This window comes from Phragmites australis, chromosome 20 (assembly GCF_958298935.1).
Source record: "Phragmites australis chromosome 20, lpPhrAust1.1, whole genome shotgun sequence".
Lineage (NCBI taxonomy): Eukaryota > Viridiplantae > Streptophyta > Magnoliopsida > Poales > Poaceae > Phragmites > Phragmites australis.
This window is the reverse complement of record NC_084940.1, coordinates 10,569,439-10,595,153: the sequence shown is the minus strand read 5'-3', so window position 1 is coordinate 10,595,153 and position 25,715 is coordinate 10,569,439. Positions and strand designations below refer to the sequence as shown.

Sequence of the window (25,715 nt, the reverse complement as noted above, 5' to 3'; positions counted from 1 at the left end):
CAGAGTTCCAGTATATAAACTGTGTTAAATCAGTAACAGTTTTCTCCTGGCCGGATTCTTCGAACATCAAAAGGACGTCGATCGCAAAATGGAGCGTTCAGTTTTTCTACTAATATGGAAAAGCAGTATGTACTTATTTTACACGCATCATCTGCGCCAGTCACCAGGCACAGAACTGTAATATATATATATATATATATATATATATATATATATATATAGACACGCTCTCTCCCTCTACCCGAGTATATACTTGAGTGTCTTTACTTATTGGTGTCTTCGTCTTCACATGAATATCTCTGATTATTGGTGTCTTCAGGTCTATCATCTCTTGTTCACTTATGATTGAGTATCTGCTTGAGTGTCTTCACTTATTAATATCTTCGTCTTCACACGAAGGTCTCTGATTATTGGTGTCTTCAAGTCTATCGTCAGAAGTGAACCTACTGTCGAACGCTAACGATAAATATTATATCTTTACACATAATTTTGTTAATAGTGAATAGTAACTCAAATTTGAATAATATTATATCCTTACACCGTCATACGCTAACGATAAATATTACTAGTCATTTTGTTATTATATAACAGAAGACGATAAACCTGAAGACACCAATAATCGGAGGTATTCATGTGAAGACGAAAGCACCCACATAAAATTGTCTTTTGTTCACTTCTGTTTAAGTATCTGCTTGATTGCCTGTGCTTATTGATGTCTTCAGTCACATAAATGTCTCCGATTATTGATGTCTTCAGATCTATCATCACTTATGTGAAGACAAATACACCAATAAGTGAAGACACTCAAGCAGATACTCAGGCAGAAGTGAACAGAAGACAAATTCACGTGAATATCTTCTGTTAATTGAGTGTCATTCTGTTATATATATACACACTTTCTCTCTCTCTTCCTCTCTAACTGATGTTCAGATTCAGAAAGGAGTATATATAGGAAGCCTTTCCTATATATATATATATATATGCTCAGATCACCGAATTTGTCATGCCAGTCGATCGCTTAGTCGTCTGATCCAGGCATTTCTTGACTGCAAACCAAACGATCCAGAAGAACGCAACCCATCCTGCAATGTATATAGGAATACTGCGTTAGTTACTGCGACGTACTTGAGTGACATTATAGGAGCTTAAGATTGCAAGCGGCAGCAATTGTCTGAACTTTTTTTGGAAAGTATTGTCTGAACATATTGAGGTAGCAAACTGCAGATATAATACTTTGCCACTGCCGCTTTATTCTTGACCAAAAAAAAAAAAAATACAGAAACGCTTTACTCAATCTATGGCGATGTCTCATGTCTGCTCGTGATTTCTTTCACGCGCCTCCTAGATTGAAATCTAGGAGTGGTCAATCGACAGTGAACCACGGCGAGTTTAGGTGAGAGAGCTTAGGGTTCAGGGTTCATCGGCAATCCCGGGGGGTTAGAGGAGGGCGACAACGCCACATAGGCATGCTATTTTGTAAGCAGTTATCCTATCGGTCAATTTTGTTCTTTGTAATCCGTCAGCAGGTGAATTTTGGTGTTTACACAGAAAAGGGAATTGAAGCAACCGTGAATCTCATTTTACAAAGCAAGGCTGTTTAGATTATGCCACGAATTTGAGCGACTGCTGCACCACTGATCGCTCAACTGTAAATGCTGAAGATGCAGAGCAGTCGATTAACTGTATTCACAAGGCTCTTCAGTAGGACCGTTCTTTTTCAGATATCAAGGTACAGAGGCCGATCGAGAAGTTCAAGGCCACTGAATAATGCTCATAGGACGATTTTATGATCCTTTACGTGACTAATGGTTTCATAAAATCTCGTGGGTCAAAACTAAGAAGGTAGAAAATGTAAACGACTTGTGAAATTGCAGTCACAAATCGATGTTTCTTAGGCACAGCAAACACTAAAATCTGAGGATGTAATATTTAACACCTTAACGAGTATTGCCACAGATGATGAAAATGATTAGTTAGTGCATACCAGTGGCAATCGTGATGGCAACGACAGTTGCGACGGTCGTGGCAGAGATAACGAGGACAGCGACTGACAGTGCGCCGACATATATCGCGGCCAGGAAAGCAAGCAGCACGGCCAGGAATCCTCCGGTGGCAGCCAGGGACACGAGAACCGAAACGATGATGGCGTTCGTCGCCACCGCCGCCACGAAGAAGACGACGACCAGGAGGCCGGTCAGCGCCACAAGCGCCGCCGTTCCGACCTGCGACACATCAGACGAGAGTGCGAGGTGACGTGCTTCTTGGATGGGCAAAGGATTGCATGCGCTGTTGGTAGGGAGGCTCACCGACGCGACGACGAGGGCGCGGGGCCCGCCGCCTTGCCTGGTCCAGGCGACGAGATCGCCCGCCGCGTTCTCGGACGCCTCGCGCAGCCTCGGCGCGACGGCGGCGCGCGTCCCTGCCCATAGCCGCCGCTGCAACCCCTGCACGTCCGGGAACATGGCCTCCTCGGCACCGGACAGCGACGATGACGAGGAGGACGAAGGCTCGCCGTCGGCGCGGGCGTCGTCGAGGGGTCCGCCCATCTCTTTCGCGCGGGAGGCGCACCGATGGAGTCAAACGCGCGCCTGGAGGTCAGATGGGATGCGTGTCAGGCTCAGAACGGTGGACACGTTTGTGAGATGGGATCGATCCAGCGGACGGTTTTGCTGACTTGGCATGAACGTCAGGCTAGTCGACACCTGGATTCCACGTCTTCACTCTCCACGGTCCGGGACATGTACGTCACGTCAGCCATCTCATAGCATGTACTCACAACTTGATGTTCGGTAATTAAGGGGGCCACACTGACATTTTATTTCGACGTCTTGTTATACTTTTATCACGTCGGAGTAAATGGCATGATTCCTTGTCACGTATATGTATCAGTGTGATTATGTGTTTAGTCATGTTATATATTTTAACGTGATAAAAAAATAATTTTTGAACGTCATGTATTTTTTAAAAATATTAATTTAAAAAGAGCTAAAATAAAATAAAATTCCCTATGCATGTCAGCGCAGGCGGAGACATATAAATTTTCGCTATGAACCTCTCTCTTAATAAATGGTATTTCACCTCTCCAAAATTTGGTGTTAAGCAGTATATATTCACGATAAGTGACACGACTGCATCGCAACCAAGAATTTGTACCTCAAAACACGATCTCAAGTCCTCTTGCGACACAAGGAGATCAAAGCACGGCCATAGTATATTTTGAAAACATTCCGATTTTTTCGAAGTTCAAATGGAGCTGCGCTACTTATTGGGCAACTTATGGAACGCGGGGGCCATTTCCGGTTCTTGCTGAGCCAATTTGTTCCCTCCGAAATTCCTACATTTCAAATATAGCTTATTTATCGATGGGCCGTCGAGTGTAAAAATAAGTCCGTGTTACTAATACTGTACTACATAAGTGTCCATGTGTTACAACGAAAATATAGACATTGAACACGGAAACATCAAGTATATATTCAAGATATGGAGATGCGAATGCGGCACGGGAGTGTCGCCAAACAAATACGTTGAGAGCAATGTCGTAATTAGATTTCATATGGGATAAAAAAAGACTATATGCTAATTTCGCTTTTAGTTTCTTCATTTATTTTTATTAGTAAAATCAGTCCCATATTCGTAGCCGATAACGAGGCAAGGAGGCTGGACGACGAGGATGAATGACAAAAGTGGATAAATTATTCAAATTTTAAAGGTTTTTATCAGATAAGAGGAGAGTATGAGAAAAAGTGACGCGAGAAACAACTCGTTCTTTATATAGTAGATATCTAAGAAAAGTAGCTAGCATATTTTTAGTTGGAAAAGGAAAAGTTTATGTTGGTGTAATACGTAAGGGGGTGATCCACTGGGTGGGTCCTATGCTGCCAAATATCAGCCGGCGGTTGATACCCTTGAAACCACGGTTTCATCCTACGACTAGAGTGGGGCTTAATCGACCAGCCCTTGGTTGGTAGAGAAGACCCTGCGAGGGCAGGTACTCACCTAAATAATCAAATCATATTTAATGTCGTCCATTGAAGTGTTTTTTCTTCCCCAGAAACACCCTTTCGGCGAGCCAGATCGTGGGCTGGCGTGGTGATGTAGTGACCTGTTCCGTAGTATTTAATGTTATGGGATGACTTCGCAGGGGAGCATGACAGCATTCAACAGATGGGACAGGGCGTGCAGGACAACCAGGGCAGGTCGGGCATGTCTACTCCTCGTCATGATGGGCTAAGAGTAGTTGGCTTCTACAGAGTTTGACACGGTCTGTTTGTATGTACTTTCTTTCCCCTGTTATATAAAGGGGGAGGACCCTGCTTGTAGGGGGAGATTCGGTAACAAGTTCATCTAATCCGTAAGAAAATACACAGGATGTAAGACTATTATCCCACGGGAGGTCTAAACCTGGATAAATCCTCTCGTTCTTGTGTCCATCCGATCCCACCACAAAGAAACGATGATCAACATGCCCATCATCTGATATACCCCAGATTCATTATCAGGGACCATCCCCCAGTTGGCGCGCCAGGTAGGGACGCGTTTTTTGCGTTTCTTCGGGTATTGAGACCATGGTTGGGCTACCCATGTCCAGATATGTGACGGTCGTGGAGTCCCAATTAGAGGACCCAGAACGTCGCGAGGTTTTTGTCATGGAGTACGACCAAGATGAGTCCGATGTGCTTCGAGCATGGGACATCGAGATAGAGTCTGAGGATTCAAAGACCGAACGTGAAGTCTACATGACGCACCATGCGACATTGGGCAACAGAGACGCTCGTGCCTCGGGAACTGGAGGTGTGCCCCAGGCCATTCACCAAGAGGGAAACCAGCCCGGCACAAGACATGAAGGTAATCCTATACCGCCCTAGCGACTACAACGCCACTCGGAGGAGTGCCCGTCGGGGGTTAAGCCCTTGGCGGTGGCGTCTTCAAGGTCATCACGCCACGCCACAGGCTCATGCCGTACGAAAAACACGAGCATAGGGGGCTCCCTCCTCACGATGTCTCAGCGCTCCGCGATCAGCGGCTTGACTACGAGGCCATGACCCTCGCGCGGAACCTACAAATTGCACGAGTGCTTTTTAGTCACCCGCCGGTGGTGGTACTGGAGAGCTAACCGGTAGTGCCATGGCTGTGCGACATCACGCTCTTGGTAGAGACCGTCCAACGCTAGACTATGGCAGCAGCCGCCCCGTCCATCACAAGGAGTGGTCGAGGTCGACAGGATTCGTAGTGGACCCTGGGGCATGAGAGAACCCGTGCTCCCTCACTAACAGGGAGTACGCGGAGACCCCCACCGTGTTGGGGCAATCCACCCGCTGATATGCTCAACTCTCTTCACCACCACGACCTCCGCGATGTAATTCGAGGCCAGAGGGCCACCCGACAGCAGGAGAACCGTGCCCGGCGAGAGTAGGAAAAAGGTAAGCGGCCCTATCATTTGCCTTCCACTCGCAAGGAGACGTTGGGTTCCTCCATCCCATCGCTGGGGTCGTGAGACCGTCGGCTCTCTCCCTAGAAGCACGAAGCTACCCATCGGTGAGGGGCTCCCCCTTACGGAATGGGGTGCAACGCTTTCTCTTCTCAGCTGCGGGAGGTGCTATAGCAAAAATGCCCTTAGGGAGATTGCAGCGGAACATCTTTAGGGCGTGTATGCAATTTTGGTGATTAATGATAACATAGTCAATGAGACTAACATGTTTGTCAAGAGTATATGTTAGTAGGTCTCATGGATGCAATACATCAAGAAGCCACTATAGTCGAAACAAAGCTTGGTTGAATCAGAGAAGTCCCATGAAGATTTGTCTCACTGAATAGTCCAGTTGTCGGAGGATTAACTCCAGTCGCAGGGATCCCGAGAGACCCCTTTTTAGAGATTCGGCCGGGGGGATGATCCTGAGTATGTTCGTCGGAGAAATAAATAGGAATGAATGCAACTGCCGGTGGTGGTGGAATGACCCAGTGCAAAAAGAAGTAAATGCACCAGAATTTAGACAGGTTCGGGCTGCACGGGGGCGTAACACCCTACTCCTGTATGGATACTATAAATACCCTGAGGAAGTCCCTCAAGGATGTTGCTGGTTACAAGAATGTTGGTCTATCCTAGAGCATGGGGCTCTTTGTTCTTCGGCCTGTCTCGTGCTGCTCACTTCTCGGCCGTATTTCTCTTGTGCTGCGTTCTTGTCTATGCTTGTGCGTCCTCTCTTTTTTCCATACCTTTTCCGGATTGTTTCCTTCTGTGCCACCGGCTGCTTTAAATACCCGCCGGCAACAACATGCCCCGAACGGGAGGGAGGGGGCACGAGTTCTGAGACACCATAAATGGAAAGGGCGTCATCATTTCCTCTGGGCGAAGTGACCGGGGGTGGAAAATGCGGCACACGCCTGGTCATCCGTCACCATAAATGGCCTAGCAACGGGCGCAGTGGAGAGGGCCCACCGGGAAGCCGCAGAGCGGCCCGGTGTGCCCGCCCTATCTTGTTCCCCTGCCACAGCAGCGCGGCAGATGGAACACCTCGGCCCTCACGACGTTATCCTGAGACGGGCCGGATGGCACGGGACGGGACGGGACCCGTGCAATTAATAACCCCACGCCTCTCTGCCAGAACGTGACAGGAATTGACGCTGAGCGCGGCGGGAGCAGTTGGAGGTGACAGGCCACGCACGCTCTTTAAATGCGGTCTCGGGCCTTTGACTAGCTGACACCTCATCGGTGGGCCCCTCGGGAGCCTCTGCCAGGGGGCTTTTTGGGTCGTCGGGGTACCGAGAGCTTGGGGGTACTGTTCATCTTTCCGAGTACTCTCTCCCGAGAATGCCCTTTCTTGTCCTCGGGGAACCGAGTGCTCGGGGGTACTGTTCACCTCCCCGAGCACTCTCTCCTGGGCATACTTGTACGGATCCTCGGGGAACCGAGTGCTCAGGGGCTGTTGCCCGCAGCCCCGAGCACTCTCTCCTGGAACTTCCTTCGGTGAGTCCTCGGGATACTTGGGTGCCCAGGGGCCATCGCTGGCAGCCCCGGGCACGTTTCTTCCGGTACTTAGCTCTCCTGGTCATCAGGGGACTAGGGTGCTCGGGGGTCACCGTACACCTTCCCGAGCACTTTCTTCCCGGTTCTTAGAGTTCGTGGATCATCAGGGAACTGGGGTACTCGGGGGCCACCGACTGCGGCCCCCAGCGCCCTCTCCCGGGACTTGATCTTTTCTCACCTTGCGGGAGAGACTCCGCGGGATGGCGCTATGTGGCGGATGGCTGGCCTACCCTCGGGATTCGGGGACCCACGGTTCCTGATACACCGACACCAGTGCTCAGCGTGCTGCACTCACTTGAGCATTTCCTGCAGAGAAGGCTATGGTTGTTGAAGACTGAAGAGCAACCCACCGAATGGTCTGGTGATTAGCTTGTGTGCACCGAAGGATCACAATGGAGCATTTCTATCAGAGAGGCTGCAGCTGTTGAAATAGATGGATGAACTGACCGGATGGTCCAGTGATGTGAAAGAACAACACACCGAAGCATTTCTTGCATAGACATTTTCGAGTGCTGAAGGATGAAGAACAACTGACCGGACAGTCCGGTGTAAAGAGGAAGTGCACCATAGGCTTACAACAGAGTGTTTTACACAGAGAGGTTGCAGAGGCTCGGATGGCTCAAATGTACTCATCGTATTATCCGGTGATGGCAATGATGTATACATCGAAGTGTCCAGTGTTCAGGATAAATTTGAGTGAAATCTAACGGCTAGTTTCTGATGGTGTACGCACCGGACAATTCGATGTTAACAACTTTTCTAAGCTGTTAGGTTAACGGCTAGTTGGCAAGTTTGAGGCTATAAATACATCTCCACTTGATCATTTGAAGGTGCTGGAGTCCAAAGAAATACAGAGACACTTGAGAAGATATCCAAGTCACAAAAGTGCTTAAAGTGATCATCCAAGGCAATTAAGCATAAGATTACATAGTGTTTAGTGCTTATAAGCCTAGAGTGAGTTGTAGCTAGGTGATGCAGCTTGAAGAATGGATAAATGAGTGATCCTAGCTTGTGCCAAGTGATATGCTGACGCCTTAGAGTCTTGGTGACTCGCCGACAACTTGAGCTGGAGTTGCTCAAGCTTGCTGACCCCTTTGACTTGGTGTGGAGCGGCGACAAGACACGTGTATGGGGACATGGAGACCCTTACCTTGGTGGCTCAAGCTTCGAAGTGATCACGACAGCAAGTGATCGGAAGAGAGACTTGTGGTGAGGCCTTGCCATGGTGGCTTGATGACTCATCCGGCTTGAGGTCTTTGTGGCTCAAGAGCCGTGATCGGGTGCTATCCGAGACCATATCTTTGGTGGAGCTCTAACATGGACTAAGTGTGACATTTATGCCATTGATACCACGAGATAAAAATCCCTTGTGCCGAGTTTGCTTTCTACCTTATTTACATTTCCGCATTTACATTCCTGCAATATACCTTTGCGCATTTATCTTAGAACGATCCACCTTCAGCGTATTCCTCGATACCTTCTCCAACTGAGTATTTGGTGATAGCAAGAGTGAGTACTTGTCGTACTCAACAAGTTGTGAAGGAAATAGTATGCATATAAAAGCTTTAACAAAAATAAGGCTAATATGGCTCTCTTGCATAATTAGCATTAAGGAAAAATATTTGAAAAGCAATAGTAAATAAGTGAATAATAAACCACCTTAAGATTCAATCCATCTTGATTTAACCAAGTAACTAACACCTCAACCCAAAGTTCCATCCATTAAGGTTAAACCCTCATCATAGTTCCCAGCACTATGATTGACCATCCTCAACTATAATTCCCACCATCACAGTTGACCTGACTAACTAAAACATCAAGTTATAATCATGGTAGGTTTTCAGTGCTGCTCATGACTGTGAGCACGACTTAATATTCAGTTTTAACTCTACAGAGATTGTACTTTATCTATAAAATATTTCATCCCATTTTGCTGAGCATCCATTGACCGACAAAAAACTCTTACACACTACTAAGGTGTGCGCTAGGAATATACTACAAAGCCTTTACAATGCCCCTTCTCAGCACATGTCTATCCACTAAGATTTCACTACCGCTTGATTCTACCTCAACAATGGAAGTCCCCTCTTGCGCCTTTCGGATCTTAAGATATCGTCCATTCACTGCTCTTCTGCTTGATCTACACTATACTGAGAGTAAGAAAATTACTTGGCTAGGTATGTCCCATACCAGGCTTGTGGTTGTACTATAAATACAGAAAGGTTACCCCACGAACCAGTCCTTATATTTGAGCAAGACTACCACTTTCAGAATCATACATCTCATTATATCACCTGCTCAAATCTCTATACCATGTTGCTACAAAAATTATTTCATCATATTTTATCATTGTTGCATAGGACCATTATCAAGTTCATAGAACAATTATCATGATTACCAACCCAAAGCAAGGCTAAGCATCATCTGTCCATCCATATCCCAAAACCATACTATGGCGACAAGGATGATAAGGGAAAAACTAGGGTCAAGCCTAATTCTTGGGATTCCCAATAAATTATTAGCATGCATGTTTAAAAAAAATATTTGTAAAAATGGGATAAAAATTATCAAAAACACAACTTGCCTTCACTGAACCCAGTTGGGTCTTCAAAATCCTAATCCTGCAGACCTTTTAGCTCCTCATGAGCGTTGGCGTCTACTCGCAACATACGCGGAAAAACAACAACACATAAACACCAAGATCTAAAAAGAATAAAAAATCACACAATAAACATCATCACATACAAGATCACACTATTCCGGATAATCTGGTGAAAGAACGGGTCAGAACGGAGCTACGATTGACAAGTTATAAATTTTTAAAGATTAAAACATGACTAAAAAGGTTATCTACAGATGAAATTATGTTGCTAGGAATTTTCTAGGATTTTTCAAAAGTCATTATGATTTTCTAGGATTTTTTAGCATTTATTTGAATTATAAAACTATATAACATTATTAATTTTTTTGAAATTAATTTACTAATTGTTATTATATTTATTTTTATATAAAAAACTTTTTATTGCGCAATATATAACAATTATGATATCAATGAAACAACCAAAACAAATAAAATAAAAAGAAACGATGACTGGGGTACTGACTGGGCTGTTTGGTTGAGGTGGCTTGATGACAGAGCGGACACATCGGACGCATGCATCTATGTGGCTGCCAAGTTATCGGCTAATTGGGATTAAAACCGAAGGGGTATGCAGATCTAATCTCAGCCGTTGGTTTCGGATCGGACGGTTCACCTTGGTCTCCTTCGCTCCCGATGACGATGATAGCGATTCAGAGGGCTCCCACGGTGGCGCGTCACCAGAGAGAGGCGAAAAGCTAGTTGTCGCTCCAAATGCTCTGATGAGTGGCGGAAAATGACCACGTGCTCACGACGAACACGACTGGGCTACGAGTGGTCATCGGCGGCGCGCGGTTGAGGCTAGCGATGGTGGGCAGCGGCTTGAAGCTTTGGTTCCCGACGACGATGAGCTTTGGCGATGATTTCTTGATGAGAAGATGGGGAAAAGGCTTGGGATGATCTGGGGAGGGCGTAGGGACGCGTATTTATAGCCGGGCGGCTCTCTCATCTCTAATTCTACTCAAATTTGAAAAGGGGCAGCGACAGTGATCCAAACTCAATTCTGGTGATTCAAACATGCTCGGGTCTCTATCTCTTGGGCAAAAGTTCATGTATAGCCTCTGGATTCTTCCTTCCTTTGCTGCTTAGCTTAACTTCAATGCAATCCCACAAATTTAACTCAGAACTTTGTGCGACCGGTGGTTGAACTCTTGTGCACATCTCATGATTTCTTGGGCTCTAGCAAAATTGGTCCGGGCTTTAGCTTCTAGAGGCTCGGCGATCTCGTTTGGCAGTTGGGTGGTCGATCTCTGACTCAGACATGGTGGTGACTATGCAGGCTGCTACTCTGCGAGCTGAAGCAGAGAGGGAGGGAAGAGAGGAGAGAGCGATGGGCTGACTCAGCTGGTCTGGTTGGGTTGGGCCAAAACAAAGAGAGGAGAGGGAGGTGAGATGGGCTTTAGTCCATTAACACAAAAGCTTTTCTTTTTCCATTATATTTTCTCTCATGTATATATATACACATGTATATTATTCTTATACATCACATATACTATATATATCCTTATATTGGCTCACAAGATCAATCAAGCAATTAAAATACACACACACACACATCTATAAATACTCTTTTATAAGATAATAGCCCTCAATATATATATATATATATATATATATATATATATATGTATTTATACATATAACACATATATCCACATATATGCATATATGTATAAAGCACACATACACACTTACAGATTTATTTAATTTTGCAAAACTCTTTTTAATTTCTTTTGAAAAAGTCTTTATTGTCTTGGATTTAGGAATTTGGGCTGTTACAGGGAGAAGTTTGATGACTAAAGCAAGAGGCATACCTAGTGGAGAACAAGTAAGTAAGCAAGATGTTAAGGTTTTCAAAGGGTGACTCATCTATATTTGGCATCAAGAGCATGCAAATGGAGAAGCTCTTGCATGAGTTGTTCAAAAGACATAGTGGCAATAGAGAAATAGGGAATCACAACAAAGATGGACTAAATGGTAAAAATATGCATCCAAGCAATGTGGTATGTCCTTGTACTCTTTACAATTAGTATCATTTGTTATTTACCACTTGCTTTTGTTGTGTTATCATCAATCACCAAAAAAGGGAGATTGTAGCGAACATGCCCTTAGGGAGATTATAGCGGAACATTTTTAGGGCGTGTATGCGATTTTGGTGATTAATGACAACATAATCAACGAGACTAACATGTTTATCAAGAATATATGTTAGTAGGTATCATGGAAGTAATACATTAAGAAGCCATCGTAGCTGTGACAAAACTTGGTTGAATCGAAGAAGTCCCATGAAGATTTGCCTCATCAATAGTCTGGTACTCACTATGTTGCACTCACCGAAGCATTTCCTGCAAAGAAGGTTGTAGCCGTTGAAGACTGAAGAGCAACCCACCTGATGGTTCAGTGATTAGCTTGTGCGCACCAGAGGATCAGACCGGAGTATTTCTACCAGAGAGGCTGCAGTTGTTGAAGCAGATGGATGAACTGACCGAATAGTCCGGTGATGAGGAAGAACAACACACCATAGCATTTCTTGTCTGATGATTGTACTACTATTATCACCGGACAATCCGATGTTAACTGCTTTCTGAGCCATTAGGTTAACAGCTAGCTTGCGAGTTTGAAGCTATAAATATATGTCCACTTGGTCATTTGAAGGTGCTGGAGTTCAGAGAAACACATAGACACTTGAGAAAACATCAAAGCCACCAAAGTGCTTAAAGTGATCATCCAAAATGATTAAGCATAAGATTAGAGAGTGTTTAATGCTTATAGGTCTAGAGTGAGTTGTAGCTAGGTGATGAGCTTGAAGAAGGGATCAAGGAGTGATCCTAACTTGTACCAAGTGGTACGCCGGTGTCTTGAAGTCTTTGTGACTTGCCGGCAACTTGAGCCAGAGTTACTCAAGCTTGTTGACCCCTTTGACTTGGTGTAAAGCGGCGGAAAGACACGTGTACAGGGACGCGGAGACCCCTTGTCTTGGTAGCTTAAGCTCCGAAGTGATCACAACGGCAAGTGACCAGAAGAGAGACTTATGGTGAGGTCTTGCCTTGGTGGCTCATCCTGCTTGAGACCTTTGTGGCTCAAGAGCTGTAACCGGGTGCTGTCCGAGACCATATCCTTGGTGGAGCTCCAACGTGAACTAAGGGTGGCATTTATGCTATCGATACTATAGGATAAAAATCTCTTGTGGTGAGTTTGCTCTCTCTACCTTATTTACATTTTCACATTTACATTCCTGCAATCTACCTTTGCGCATTTATCTTTCTAGAGTAGTTTGTTATAGTTTGCTAGGATGGCTCGACCAACTTGGAGGAGTTCCTGCAGATCTACACTACCATGGTGCAAGCCGCAGGTGATGATGGGAAGGTCATGGCGAACTATTTTCCGACCGCCCTGGCTGGTTCGCCATAGTCCTGGCTCATGAACCTCCCACGCGAGGAAGTCCATTCTTGGAAAGACTTGTGCAACCAGTTCATCACTAACTTTCAGGGAACCAATGCCCGACCAAGGGTCGAGGATGACCCATACTAGGTCAACAACGACACGACAAGTCACTTTGAGATTACATCTGGTGTTTCACCGAATGCCGAAATACCATTCCACAGATCACAGGTGAGTGTGGTCAACACATTCTGGAGGGGGTCAAAGACCAGAAGATGGTCAAAAAGCAGGCCACCAAAGAGGTCTGAAGCACCACCAAGCTCTTCGAGCTCTCGGACAAGTGCGCACATGCCGTCGAGGCCAAGAGAACCATATTAGGGTGAGACAACAACAGATCTCCGACCAGCCCGTTCCTTCAAAAGGGGTCGACCGAAAGGAGAAAAAGAAGAACAAGCGTAAGGCCGAACCATCAGACGTCATGGTAGTCGAGCAGGGCGGCCAACCGTACTGATGCTTCGAGAAGAAGGACAGGAAGAAGGGCAGATGCTACTACTCGATCCACCGTACTAACACACATGACCTGACCAAATGCAAGGTCATGCGAGACATCATCGATAAAGAGCTTGGGAGCCGCAGAACTAGGCGCGACGATGATGTTGAAAACGGGGCCAATCCCGACTAGTCGGCTATGGGTTTCCAGCAGGCTAGGCACATGGCCCACCATATCTTTGGGGGTGTCATGATGTATTCCTCACATATGGAGTACAAGTCGGTGGTCCGCGAGGTATGCACAACCAAGCCAACCAAGCCAGGCCCGAGTCTACGACTGAAGTGGTCGGAGGTAGCCCTCCCCTTCAGCCAGGTGGACCACCGTGCATGGGTCAAGTGCCCCGGATTTTACCCCATCGTGGTCGAATCCACAGTGCACAATATCCAAATAGGGTGCGTGCTGGTCGATGGAGAGAGTACCATCTACCTCCTCTTCGCCGACGCGCTAGACGCCCTGCAGATCCCGAGGAGTACATTAAAACCATCTCCTCCCTTCTTCGAGATCACCCCTGGCTCTTCAGCCAAGCTGTTGGGGCAGATCGAACTGCCTGTCACTTTCTGTTTGTCGAACAACCTCAGGACAAAGAGGGTCCTGTTCAACGTACCGGACTTTGGGACCACGTACAACATGATCCTAGGGAGACAGTGATGTCCCAGTTCATGGCCGTTACCCACTATGCATACTAGGCAATCAAGATCTTTGGTCCCAAGAGATCCATCACTATTTTGTGCAACCAAAAGATGGCCCTACACTACGACAAGAGGAGCCTCGACATGGTCGAGCTGGCTCCCAGCTCGCAGCCCGAGAATGCTAGGCCAAGCAGCCATCCAGAGAAGGTCCACGCCGTCGCTAATCCCGATAACCAGCTCAAGGCCGTGCGCATAGACGATGCTGACCCATCCAGAACGGTCAGGATCGAGGCTGGTCTGGACCCAAAATAGGAACTCACCCTCATCACTTTCCTCTAGGCAAACACAAACATCTTTTCTTGGAGTCCGTCTGATATGCCTAGGTTCCCTAGGGATGTGATTGGGCACAAGTTGTTAGTGCGACTAGACGAGCGACCTATAAAGAAAAAGGCGCACTGGTTCACACCTGATCGAAAGGAAGTACTTCGCGAGGAGATCGACAAGCTATTGTAAGCAAGCTTCATTCGAGAGGTGCGGTACCCAGAGTGGCTTGCTAACAATGTCATGGTCCGAAAACCCAATGGTATGTGAAGGATGTGCGTCGACTTCATCGACTTGAACAAGGCGTGCCCAAATAACCTCTCCCCTATCCCCGAATCGACCAGCTTGTTGACTCGGCTCGGTAGCGATTTGCTATGCTTCTCCGATGCCCATTCAAGGTACCATTAGATTAGTATGCATGTGGCAGATGATGAGAAAATCACTTGTGTAACGTCCTTTGGGGTCTTTTGCTATGTAAATATTCCTTTTGGCTTAAAAAGCGCTAGTGCTACTTACCAATGATGCATCCAGCTCATCCTTCGATCATATCTTGGTAGAAATGTCGAGGCCTATGTTGATGACATAGTTGTAAAAGGCAGGACCAAGGACACCCTGATCGTGAAGCTCCAAGAGACGTTCGACAACCTCCGTAAGTACCGCATGCAACTGAACCCGAAGAAGTGCACATTCAGAGTCCCGTCAGGGAAGTTGCTCGGTTTTCTCCTGTCTAGCCAAGGGATAGAAGCAAACCCTGAAAAGATCAAGGTCATCGACCAGATGAGGTCCCTGATCAGGTTGAGGGAAGTCTAGAAGATGACGGGATGTATGGCAACGCTAAGTAGGTTCATCTCGAGGATGAGAGAGTACGGGCTGCCGCTTTTCAAGTTGCTAAAGAAAAATAATCGTTTCTTGCGGATGCCAAAAGCAGAGATGGTTTTTCAAGATCTCAAAAGGTACCTCTCTTCCCCTACTATACTTATACTTTTTGTGAATGAAATGTAGTATAATCGGCCTGCAAAAATAGTGTATAAAAATAAATGAAACTATTTACCGTGATCAAATTAAACTTTAATTTCGTTGGTACCAAATTGATATAGGTTTTGATACTCCAATGCACAATTGTGATTTTTTCCATAATTGTTTGAAGTCATTGACATACCCCCATTTCAAAAAGCTGTAAATGGATTCAAACAATTCATGAAAAAGAATCAGTTGCAACATAAGAATATTTATAACCTAAATCAATTTGGTATAGAGTGGATTACAGTTTAATTGGCATGCAAAAATGGTATGATTTAGCTTTAAATGCTATCCTTTTGTGGGTATGTTATACTTTATTTCATTTATGCAATAAAATTTAGGTTAAAAACCTATAGTATGAGTAAGATTTTTTCCTAAAATTTTGAAGTCATTTACGAAATTTTGAAATTGAAAAATTATTTTAGCCCTCAGTCATGTCGGCATGTCGCCATGTCAAAGTCACATCACCCAAAACCATCTAAATTCATGAGAAAGTTGAAAAGTGAGTGATTTTAATAGTGGAGGGTTAAAGAATGAATGGTTTCATAACCGAGGAGTGAAAACCAGAGTGAGCTCATAATTGAGGGTTGCAATACGGATTTTTTCCGTTAGAAAATGACGAATTTTACAATGTGATTTTCCACCAGAAATGTGTCACAAGATGCCGAGGACAGCTCGAATGCAAAGTCCACTTCGTATAGGTCATACGAAGATGAATGGTGCACAGTATAAGAGGTGGTCCAAGCTGTACAACCTCCAATCCGCACGGGGCCAAAAGGCCCCATGCAAATAAATTCCGAGCTCGAAGTGGCAGTGCCCCCCTCTCTCTTAGGCGCACAGTACAACAGAAACTAGGCCACGTCTAGCCCCAAGGCCCCCACTACAGTTTCAGAATAGAGAGAGATAGAGCTAGAGAGATGGGAATCGAAGGACAGGGCATTCAAGTGGACACAGGTGTTGCACAGTGCCACTCTTTATTTCTCCTTTGTGCTGCAGCTTGCTTGCTTCTTTTTTATTCCTGCACCCTCTTTAACCCCATGAATGTATTTTCTCTCTCCTCTCACCCCTCTCTCTCTTTTGTCAGAGCCGAGCTGAGCTGAGCTGAGGAGAGAGAGAGGGGCTGAGCAAAAGGGCCGGCCGACAATGGAAGAGGGAACAATAGAATGACTTGAATGAGGGGACAGAGAAACATGGGGGGACTGGGAAAAATAATTTTGCAATCCATTGCTTTATGATTGCATTGGCCTGGCCTGCCTCTTTTCCATTCCTTCTCTTCTTTTTCACCCCTCTTCTTCCCTCACTTTTCATCGTTCCCATTGTTTGAAAAGAATTGATGGCTTTCTTCCTTGCAACACTGCAGCATTGTGGTGCCTTGAGGTTTACTGGTTTAATATCAGCTCAGTACTACTACTTAATTACTAGTAATTGTTAGGTTAGTTATAAGTTGGTCACGTAATGTCAAATCAGAACTGCCTCGGATTACAGGCACCGGCTAGAAATCACTCCACCGTCTCTATTAAAGCGTTTCGACAAGTTGACCGATATATAGTACAGTTCATCCGTTTAGTTGATCCGAATGGTACGGATCGAAAGGTTATTCTAGTGTTACGCGCACAGAACAATGGAGGAGCCGATGATCTATTGAAAGATGTTGCCGTGACACGGGATCGCAACGCATCCACCGATATATAACACTTGGCCAGTGACGAACAACCATCAAGCTACTACTCTATTTGATTATAAATGCATGTTTTAGAAAAGATATGATCTCTGATGTATAGTTTTGATAACTATTTTTTTATTAGAGTATATTCATAAAATCTATCGAATTTGTGGTATCTTAAAAATATTTTTCAAAACAAATCTATCCATATAATTTTAAGGTTTCTGAACTAAATATTTTGAAAGCTATTGTTAATAAGAGTTTTAAAAGTTTGATCAAATATTTTTTAAAATGATATATATTTATAATCGTAGGGACTTATACCATTAGCACGTAAATATATGATTATATTCTTATACGGTTGTATCTTACTATTCGAGTCAATAAAACATCTTTTATTAAAAAATATGAATATACCATGCACGCACGGATCTATCATCTGGGCAGCAGCTAGCCTAGCTCCCACGAGATCCACGTCGTCGCCAGCCAGGCCGCCGGTCACCGCAGGTGACGGTCAATCGGAATCTATGCCGGGCTTGATCCTCCCTTTTCGTTCCAATACAATCACAGGCACCTTTCACAGACATCCATGCATAAGTGTACGGCTAGCTCATCCTGCTAGTTGCATGCTGAATCCTTGTTTCCCTCTCGGCAGCTATCATCGCGCAAACACCTGTGATCAACTAAATGTTTCATCGACGCCAACGATCGGCAGATGCAGGACTGATAAATGGGATAGGACCAGCGAGAGAGGGATATCGATCGATCTCGCTTGCAGATGGTTGCGTCGATTGGGGTTTATGCATGAATGCCCTTGTTCTTGGACCACCATGGATCGATCAATGGAGGGAGCGCGGACCATCTATCTGTGAGTGATTGAAAAGACGGTACCGGAATCGAAGGCTTGGCGCACAATTGCTTGCATGATTGCAAGAGCATATATATATGCTCAGTGCTAATTATTTCTTTTCCTTTCGAAGGAACCTCGATGTGCTTTGGTCTCAATCGGTTTGATGTGTGCATAAGTTTGCAATCTGCTAAGTGTAAAGTGCGGCCTTTAGCTCACTGGTCTGGTCAAGATTTCACACTTGGGTGCTGGAAAAGTGCAGGCAGCAGCAAGCGAGCTAGTTACTTACATGAGCAAGAACCTGCAGGGATTAAAGAAATTAAAGAAGAGATCACACACACACATGCACAAAAAGGACCGAATCGGCATCTCAGTTAGATTGCTTCATGAGAACTCATTCCCCTTTCTTTCTTTTATCCTTTCCAACTTTCCATGCGCTAATGATCCGTCCCTCCCACACCAGAACACATCAAGTCACCAAACACAGATTCGCACACACCTCTCATTGTCATCTACTACTCCCTGCAACAACACTGTAACCTCGCCACAGAAAGAGAGAAGAAAGAAAGAAAAGGAAATCAGAAACATGGCCAACTAATTAACAAACCCAAATATAGATCAGAGATCCGGTAAATCTTTCCCGATATATGCTCCGGTGAGCCTCCCGGAGAAAATGCGGTTGTTGTTCATCAATTCTCTTCCCTGAAAACTTCTCGTTGTCGCGGAGGAGTTGGAAACCAAGCATGACGATCAGTACTGCTACTATATCTGAACAAACAAATCAGCCTTGCTAGGTTCTGTGATCTTGACTGTTAGTCATGGTCCGCGCCCTGCCAATCTGGTCTCCCTAGCGTGAACTCGAGGCTCGGGCTGCTCAGCTCGTGGTTGGACACCTGCGAGCTGCTCGATCGGCAAGGCTCCGCGTTCTGAAACAAATGCACCATTTGCACAAGAATTAGCACAATATATATATGCATGCATACCTTGGCTGGACTGTCTGACGTGTATATAAACTGAAGGTCGTAGAGACGAAGCACGGACATAGATGTAAATACCTCAATCGGAGAAGACAGTCCAGCCAAGCGATGAGCGTCCATGTTGCATGAATTTGACGACAGCCATGGGTCCCTGAAGAAGAATTTTTCCATTTAGTAAAGTTGTTACAAACTTTCCAAAGATACTATATCCAATTTGAGACTAGCAGAATTGTAAACTGGGCATTGCAATGCTACAATTGGGAAGTTTTTTTTCAAGGGGATTACAATTGGATAGTATATGGTAATATTACTATAGCTAGGAACATGACGTGCATCCACAATGCCCAGTTAGCTTTAGCTAAAGTGAGTAACAGCAGCTGCTCTTCATGATCAGTTAGTTACATGGCTCCTTTCTAGGCAACAAAGCTTTTAAAAGATGTTCCCTCTTCGGTACAGTCGTGCTGTGAATGGCACAGGGAGCTCATCAGCTGGAAGCTCCTGCCATGAGGGTTTAAGGAAAAGAAAGGCAGAAGCAAGGAATCTAATGCTTCATGAGTAACAAAATGTGCATTTGCTGAAAGGCAGAAGTAATGAACAAGCATCCCACACATTTGCTGATTTCATTTCCTAAATGCTAATTATAGTACTTGCATGCAGAGGTTGTAACAGCTGGTACATGACTGTAAACTTCAATGTTCATGGAGAGAAAACATGTTTGTGCATGCCCCACATGTTGGAGACCATGCAACAGTTGGCTGTCCATCTCTCTCTCTCTCTCTCTCCTTTGTGATTTTGGTGTATCAAGAAAAGTGTCCTTCCTTTACCACTACTATATCAAGATTATACCAACTTACTACCAAACCCTTCTAAAGTGCTTTTGTCTTAATTGATAGGAAGTTAGGAACAGATGTATGGTGTTAGCATTAAGGGACTAGTAGTCTTTACGTGCCAATACTATCAATCATAGATATACTACTGTATGTACCCCGAGTCATGTCTGAATCTTTTATGATTAAGGATTGTGTTCTGATATATTTTAAAGATGAAGGATATAAGTTCAACACTATATGGTATATTAATCTAGACCTAAGCATGCACTCCTAGAATTTATCAAAAAGATTACTGCTTCCAAATTCAATTGACTTCCAAATTTTCTCTTGCATGTCTCCATTTTTAGTGATTTGCTTGTTGTTCAATAATCAAGCAATTAAATAAATCGCCACATCAAAATCTTGTTAAATAAACTGCCCATTAGCTTCTAGTTTTTAATGAAAAGAAACTCATGCTATATTTTTGACCCATATATTTGTTTTGTTCACTACAAATATTTTGATCATCAACACTGAGCTGGACTACAAAATTACAGCATGCTTTGTCTCTCTTCCACCTCATTCACCTGTCGTCTATGCAACAGACCCCCATATCCACATTAATTAGCTAAACAAAATGAAGAATATAAATGAGAATTGCACTTCCTCCTCGCCAATAATTTGGCTATAGCAGTTTTGTGAAATTCCCAAGCACTGATCGTCTAAGCAAGCATAATGCGTAATTATAAAGAGAGAAAAAAATATAACCTTGCGTTTTCCAAAAGGGGGATGGCTGCAATTTACTACCATGGCTATATCTTTTCACTAGGTACTTAGCACAATGGACTCTTCCGGAAAAAATGTGAGGTATACATATGCTCTCATTCTTTGACTTAGACAGAAGATAACCTAGTGAAAAGAAGACTATATCAAAAACTAGACTTTTATTTTCATAAGCAAACGAATTATCAATAGCCAAGGTTGCAGGGGAAGGCATGGACCGGACTTGTGAGAGAGGGGGAGTGTGAGAGCGCAGTGGCTATGCAAATTGGAAAATGATGGGAACAACCAAGAAATCGGAATGCAAGTATGACCAAAAGATGAGATAGGATGACTAGAAAGGAGGAGGAGAGAAAGAAAAAGCGAATATAGCCAAAGACAGCTTCACCTGTACCCCTATTTGCTTCCAAGCTACCAAAAGAAGATGTTTCTTACTCAAAATTTGGTAAAAACGTTGAATCACATACGTAAAAAACTGAATTGGTGAGACAAATCTAGCAGCAATAGCCATGCTGCCATTGTGGCTACGCTTCTTTTTTTGAGCCACAAGTACTCACTCAACCTTAGGCTTACATCATAATGTACACACTATACTGGTACTAGTACTACTCCATGAGGCATCAGAAACTAATCAAACTAGACAGAGAAAGTGTGTGTGCCGTGCTAATAATTGCAAAAAGAAAAAGAAAGTCATTGAAGAGATTGACGATGGGAAAGAACTAAGAGTCCTTGGTTACATATTCATAGGCAATAGAGCAGCATGTCAGGTCAATACCCCATCTATCCTGGAATCAGAGCCATGCATTGATATGAAAAGATCAGAGCCCCCTACTCCCCTAGCTAGGATTGAAAGAGAAAGAGAATAGAAGAGAGAGAAAGAAAGAGAGAGAAGAGGACAAGGCCAGAGCCCAAGAACCTACACACAATGACACAGCACACACTGTTTGTAGGAGACAGAAGCAGAGTTGTATTTTTATAAGTATACCATGTCCTAATTTCGCATAAACCAAACACAGAGCAGAAGCCCTCAAGTCAATGGAGGTCATGGGGGTTGCGACTTTTTGGTCTTTTCTGTGACACAGCATTGCATTGGCCATTCCCCCTAGAGATAGGCAGCCCTGTGTTGTGTGCACCTCTTTCTCCAGGTGTGCATGTCAGCATGTGTGTGTGCCCCCAAAACATTCTTTTAAGCTTTACATTCAACCAAATGGAGTATAACCACATGATTTATGCTCACCACTTTACATATATGCCAATGCATACTACCAAAGTTTGGTGTTGCCTTCGGGATTAAGGTAGCAATTAGACACACAAAAGCCAAGTTATGTCATGAAGTGTTTTTTTATCTGTATAAAAGCATGGCAAAAGTGCAGATGAGTACTAGCTGGGGAACAAAGGGGCTTCATATCATCAGATGTGCATCAACATGCTGCCATTTTGTAGCAGTGCTAGTACAGGAGTACGTACCTTGATGAGTTACTCCACCTGGTGCTGGTGTTCCCGGCCGACGACTGGTCCATGTCGCCACCGCCGCCGCCCACCGAGCTCGCCGCGCCCTCGGAGGTGGACCGGTGCTCCGGGAACTGCCTCAGGCTCATGTTGTCGCCGCCGGACGCGGCCTGGCCGGCGCCGGGGAAGTCCTCGTCTCCAGAGCCGCCGTCGTTCGGCCCTGAATGCATAATGCCAGCAACCATAGCAGTATGATTAGTACCAGCTAGCTCCATTAGCAGTAGGACTAATAGGATTGGTCAGCCACTAAATCAAATGGAGAGGATGGCAATGCGAATTAGCAGTGGTACCTGAGGATGCCGCAGGCTTGTCAGTGCTCTTCACGGTTCGATACATCTGAAAGGGGAAGGAAGGAAAGCACACCAAAAAAAAGCAAATGTTGCAGCGATCAGTTCACAAGATAGGGGGAAGGGGAGGGGAAGAGACAAGCAAATGGATCAGCTGGTGGATCGGCGCGCAAGAGAACACCAGGAAAAGGACACTTGGAAATACTATGATGCCATGCCCTCGCCTTGGACACTTCCTAGCTGCTATGCTCACCATTCATTCTCTCTCTTGCTACTACCTTCTCTCTCTTCTCTCTTTGGCCATGGTTCTTTGGAGCTGAGTGCTTTGGGCCGTGCGCGCACACACCTACACACATACGCTAACTAGGCGCGGATGCACATACATTGCATTATTGTGTAATGATGGCAACTTTTTCTCTCTCACTCACACATCCCCACACATGCATCTCTCTCACTCTCTCTCTCTCCCCTCCTCCCTTTCATCTCTCCCCAAGAATGGCAGTTTCTTGGCTACGAGGCCCATCCGTCCGTTTCACCGTCATTCACTAACTCTGGAGTAACTGCATTGGCGTTCTTGTCTCACCCAAACAAGAGTAAGAACGCCAGGAGCGAGACGAAGCAGAAAGCTCGGGCGATGGAGGATAATTTGGAACCAAGTGTTTGGAATTGGTTGGCAATGGCAGCCGGCAGCCACGTACCTGGAGATGGCTCTTGACGTGCGCTAGGGTCAGATCCTTCACGTCCATGAGCTCGAGCACCGACTTGGGCGTCGCCCCTGCACGCCGGAAAAGGACAGGAAGAGATTTTGATGCGCGAATGATCAGAAAGATCGGACAGGAAGGTGTAATTCAGGTGAGTTGGTTTTGTTGTCACGCACTTTCGTGGCCGCCGAGGAGCTCGACGGCGTGGACGAAGCGGGCGTGGAGGGTGCTCGTCCACCGCATGCGCGGCGCGCGCATGCTGCGCTTGGCGGGGAGCTTGGGCATGAACCGGGAGGCCAGGCCGAAGGGCTGCGAGCCGTGCAGGTGGTGGTGATGCCCGCCGATGCCGCCTAGGCCGCCGACTCCACCGGCGCCATAGCCGCGGAGGGTGTCCGAAAGCATGCCGTTGAACCTGCCCGACGCCGACAGCATCCGGTGGTGGTGGTGCGCGGCGGGGGACAGGAACGCCGACGCGGGGTCGGGCAGCGCCCCCGGCGCGAGAGGCGACGGCGACGTGGAGCCCAGCGAGGAGGGCCACGTGGCCGGGTGGTAGGAGCTGTAGAACCCGACCTTCGGGTGGTGGCCGTCTCCCCCAGCCGCCGGCGGCAGGAACGGGAAGCCCCCCGGGCCGTTGTAGATAGGTATACCCCGGATTGGCGCCGCCGCCGAGGCGCCTCCTCCACCGACTACCCCAGGCCCACCCCCAGCGTCGAGCGTCTGCAGCATCGACATGGGCATCAGGGCCGCGCCCGTCGACGTCGTGGCCGCGGAAGACGCGGCCGCCGCCGTGGACCGGTGGCGCCACGGCAGCGCGACCGCCTCCTGCTCGGCCGGCGGCGACAGGGACAGCTCCGTAGACGCCGTGGACCCGTTCAGCCTCCGCCACGGGTCTCCCCCCGCGGCTCCTCCTGCTCCCCCCACCGCGGAGCGCCCGCCGGACGGCCCGGATCCCGGCGCGCTGCTCGGCAGGCTGATGTGCAGCGACAGGTCCGGCGACGCTGCCGAGCTCGCCTCCATCGTCTAGCCCGCCGCCGCCGACGCGTCTCTCTTTCTCCTGCCCCTGATCGCACGTGTGCACGCGGCCCACACCGGCGCACCCTTGACCCTTGTCTCCTCCCTCTTCCTCTCTCCTGAGCAGCGGCGGTATGGCACCCCAGCTAGCCTGGAGAGCTCATACGATCGATGGATATATACATATATGCCGGAAGGACAGGGAGGGGAGACGGAGGAGAAGCTTCTTGGTGCTCTTCTCTTCTCTTGTTCGTGCTTATGCTTTGGCCTTGGTGGGTGTCTGTGTCTCTAGTACTGGAGTTACTCCTCCTTTCTCTCTCCTCTCTTTCTCTTTCTCTCTCTAGAGATGACTATGAGAGGCAACCAGGGATGAACTGGTCCCTTGTGCTGTCCCTCCTTATTGCTACTAGTATAAAAAGTTAGAGAGAGAGAGAGAGAGAGAGAGGCGTAGAGAGAGAATTAGAGGGGTGGCAGATCAGAAGAGGAGAATATGTGAGGTTATCTTGTTGTTAAGGAGGGGCAGGCATCACCATGTATGAGAAAATGACACTTTGAAGGCAAGTTGAGTCAAAGCCAGGTCTCCATACGTATACTATACATCCACACACGCACAACAAACACTTCAACAATAAAGATGCAGGTGCAGGTGTATCTCATATAGTACCAGCAGTACTAAAAAATATGTGTTCATGTAGGAGTGAGAAGTATGTTGTAGGTGAGGACTGCATCAGATTTTCTTGCATTTTTTTGCGAAGGAGTCTGATCTGAATTTTTTTCAGTTTGTTTGGGGGTTGAAAAGGCTGTGTGAGCCCGTGCGCCTGGGATGCTTTCCCCCCCACGCCCCCAGGGCTTGGGCTCCCCTTTCTCTCTCTACAAACTCCTCTCTTTCCCTCTCCACACCCTGCCTCTGTAGAGCACTGCACCCTTTTTTTATGGGGGAGGAACCAGGCAGGCAGCCGGACGGAGATCATAAGCCTCTCTCTCTCTCTCTACAAGGCTTCTCTCTCACTACCCCAGGCTCACTCGCTGCGTTCAGATTGGGGGTGTGTGCAGTGCAGTGCAGTGCACCCCCATGGGGAGGGGACTCACTGAGACCTGGTCCACATTCTGCAGTCACACCACCCTCTCTCTCATCACATTGCAGTAGTGCACCTCCATAGTAACCATGTACAAAGTGGTGAGTTCCTGTCACCTGCATGTGTCAAGGGTGTGCCTTCCTTCCTTCCTTCCTGCTGGTTTTTCATTTGACACATTCTCTGAAGGCACTTGCTAACTACATCTGGTTCTCGGATATGCTGCAATTAACATTGGCTTCTTTATGTGGTAACCTATCAAATAATATGCTTGCATAAGGATTCTGGAGAACGTTGCGGTGGTTGCAGAAAAATGCATGTGTTCCGATATATTGCTACTCATTAAATTTACTCAGTAAGTGTGGGTATTGAGATTTCGTCGCACCACACTTTGATTGGATTTGGATGGAAACGGCATAACACACTCACCTACGAAAGGATATCCGTCTATTGCAACATAAATGGATACCTTGATATTCATGAAGGCTTTGTCAC

The 25,715-nt window shown here is 46.2% G+C and overlaps 1 protein-coding gene and 1 pseudogene across 1 annotated transcript; both read right to left on the bottom strand.

Moving 5' to 3' along the window:
- Positions 1-670: 670 nt before the first annotated feature.
- LOC133901444 (uncharacterized) lies at positions 671-2,566 on the bottom strand (annotated as a pseudogene).
- A 15,830-nt stretch (positions 2,567-18,396) lies between these two features.
- LOC133902174 (probable transcription factor RL9) lies at positions 18,397-24,611 on the bottom strand. The gene is made up of 6 exons (XM_062343770.1): positions 23,313-24,611; positions 23,134-23,210; positions 22,439-22,484; positions 22,107-22,308; positions 19,129-19,201; positions 18,397-18,999 (listed from the first exon to the last, which is right to left on the bottom strand). The coding sequence occupies exons 1-6, from the start codon at positions 24,151-24,153 to the stop codon at positions 18,886-18,888; spliced, it is 1,353 nt and encodes a 450-aa protein (XP_062199754.1). The 5' UTR covers positions 24,154-24,611; the 3' UTR covers positions 18,397-18,885.
- Between the last annotated feature and the right edge of the window lie 1,104 nt (positions 24,612-25,715).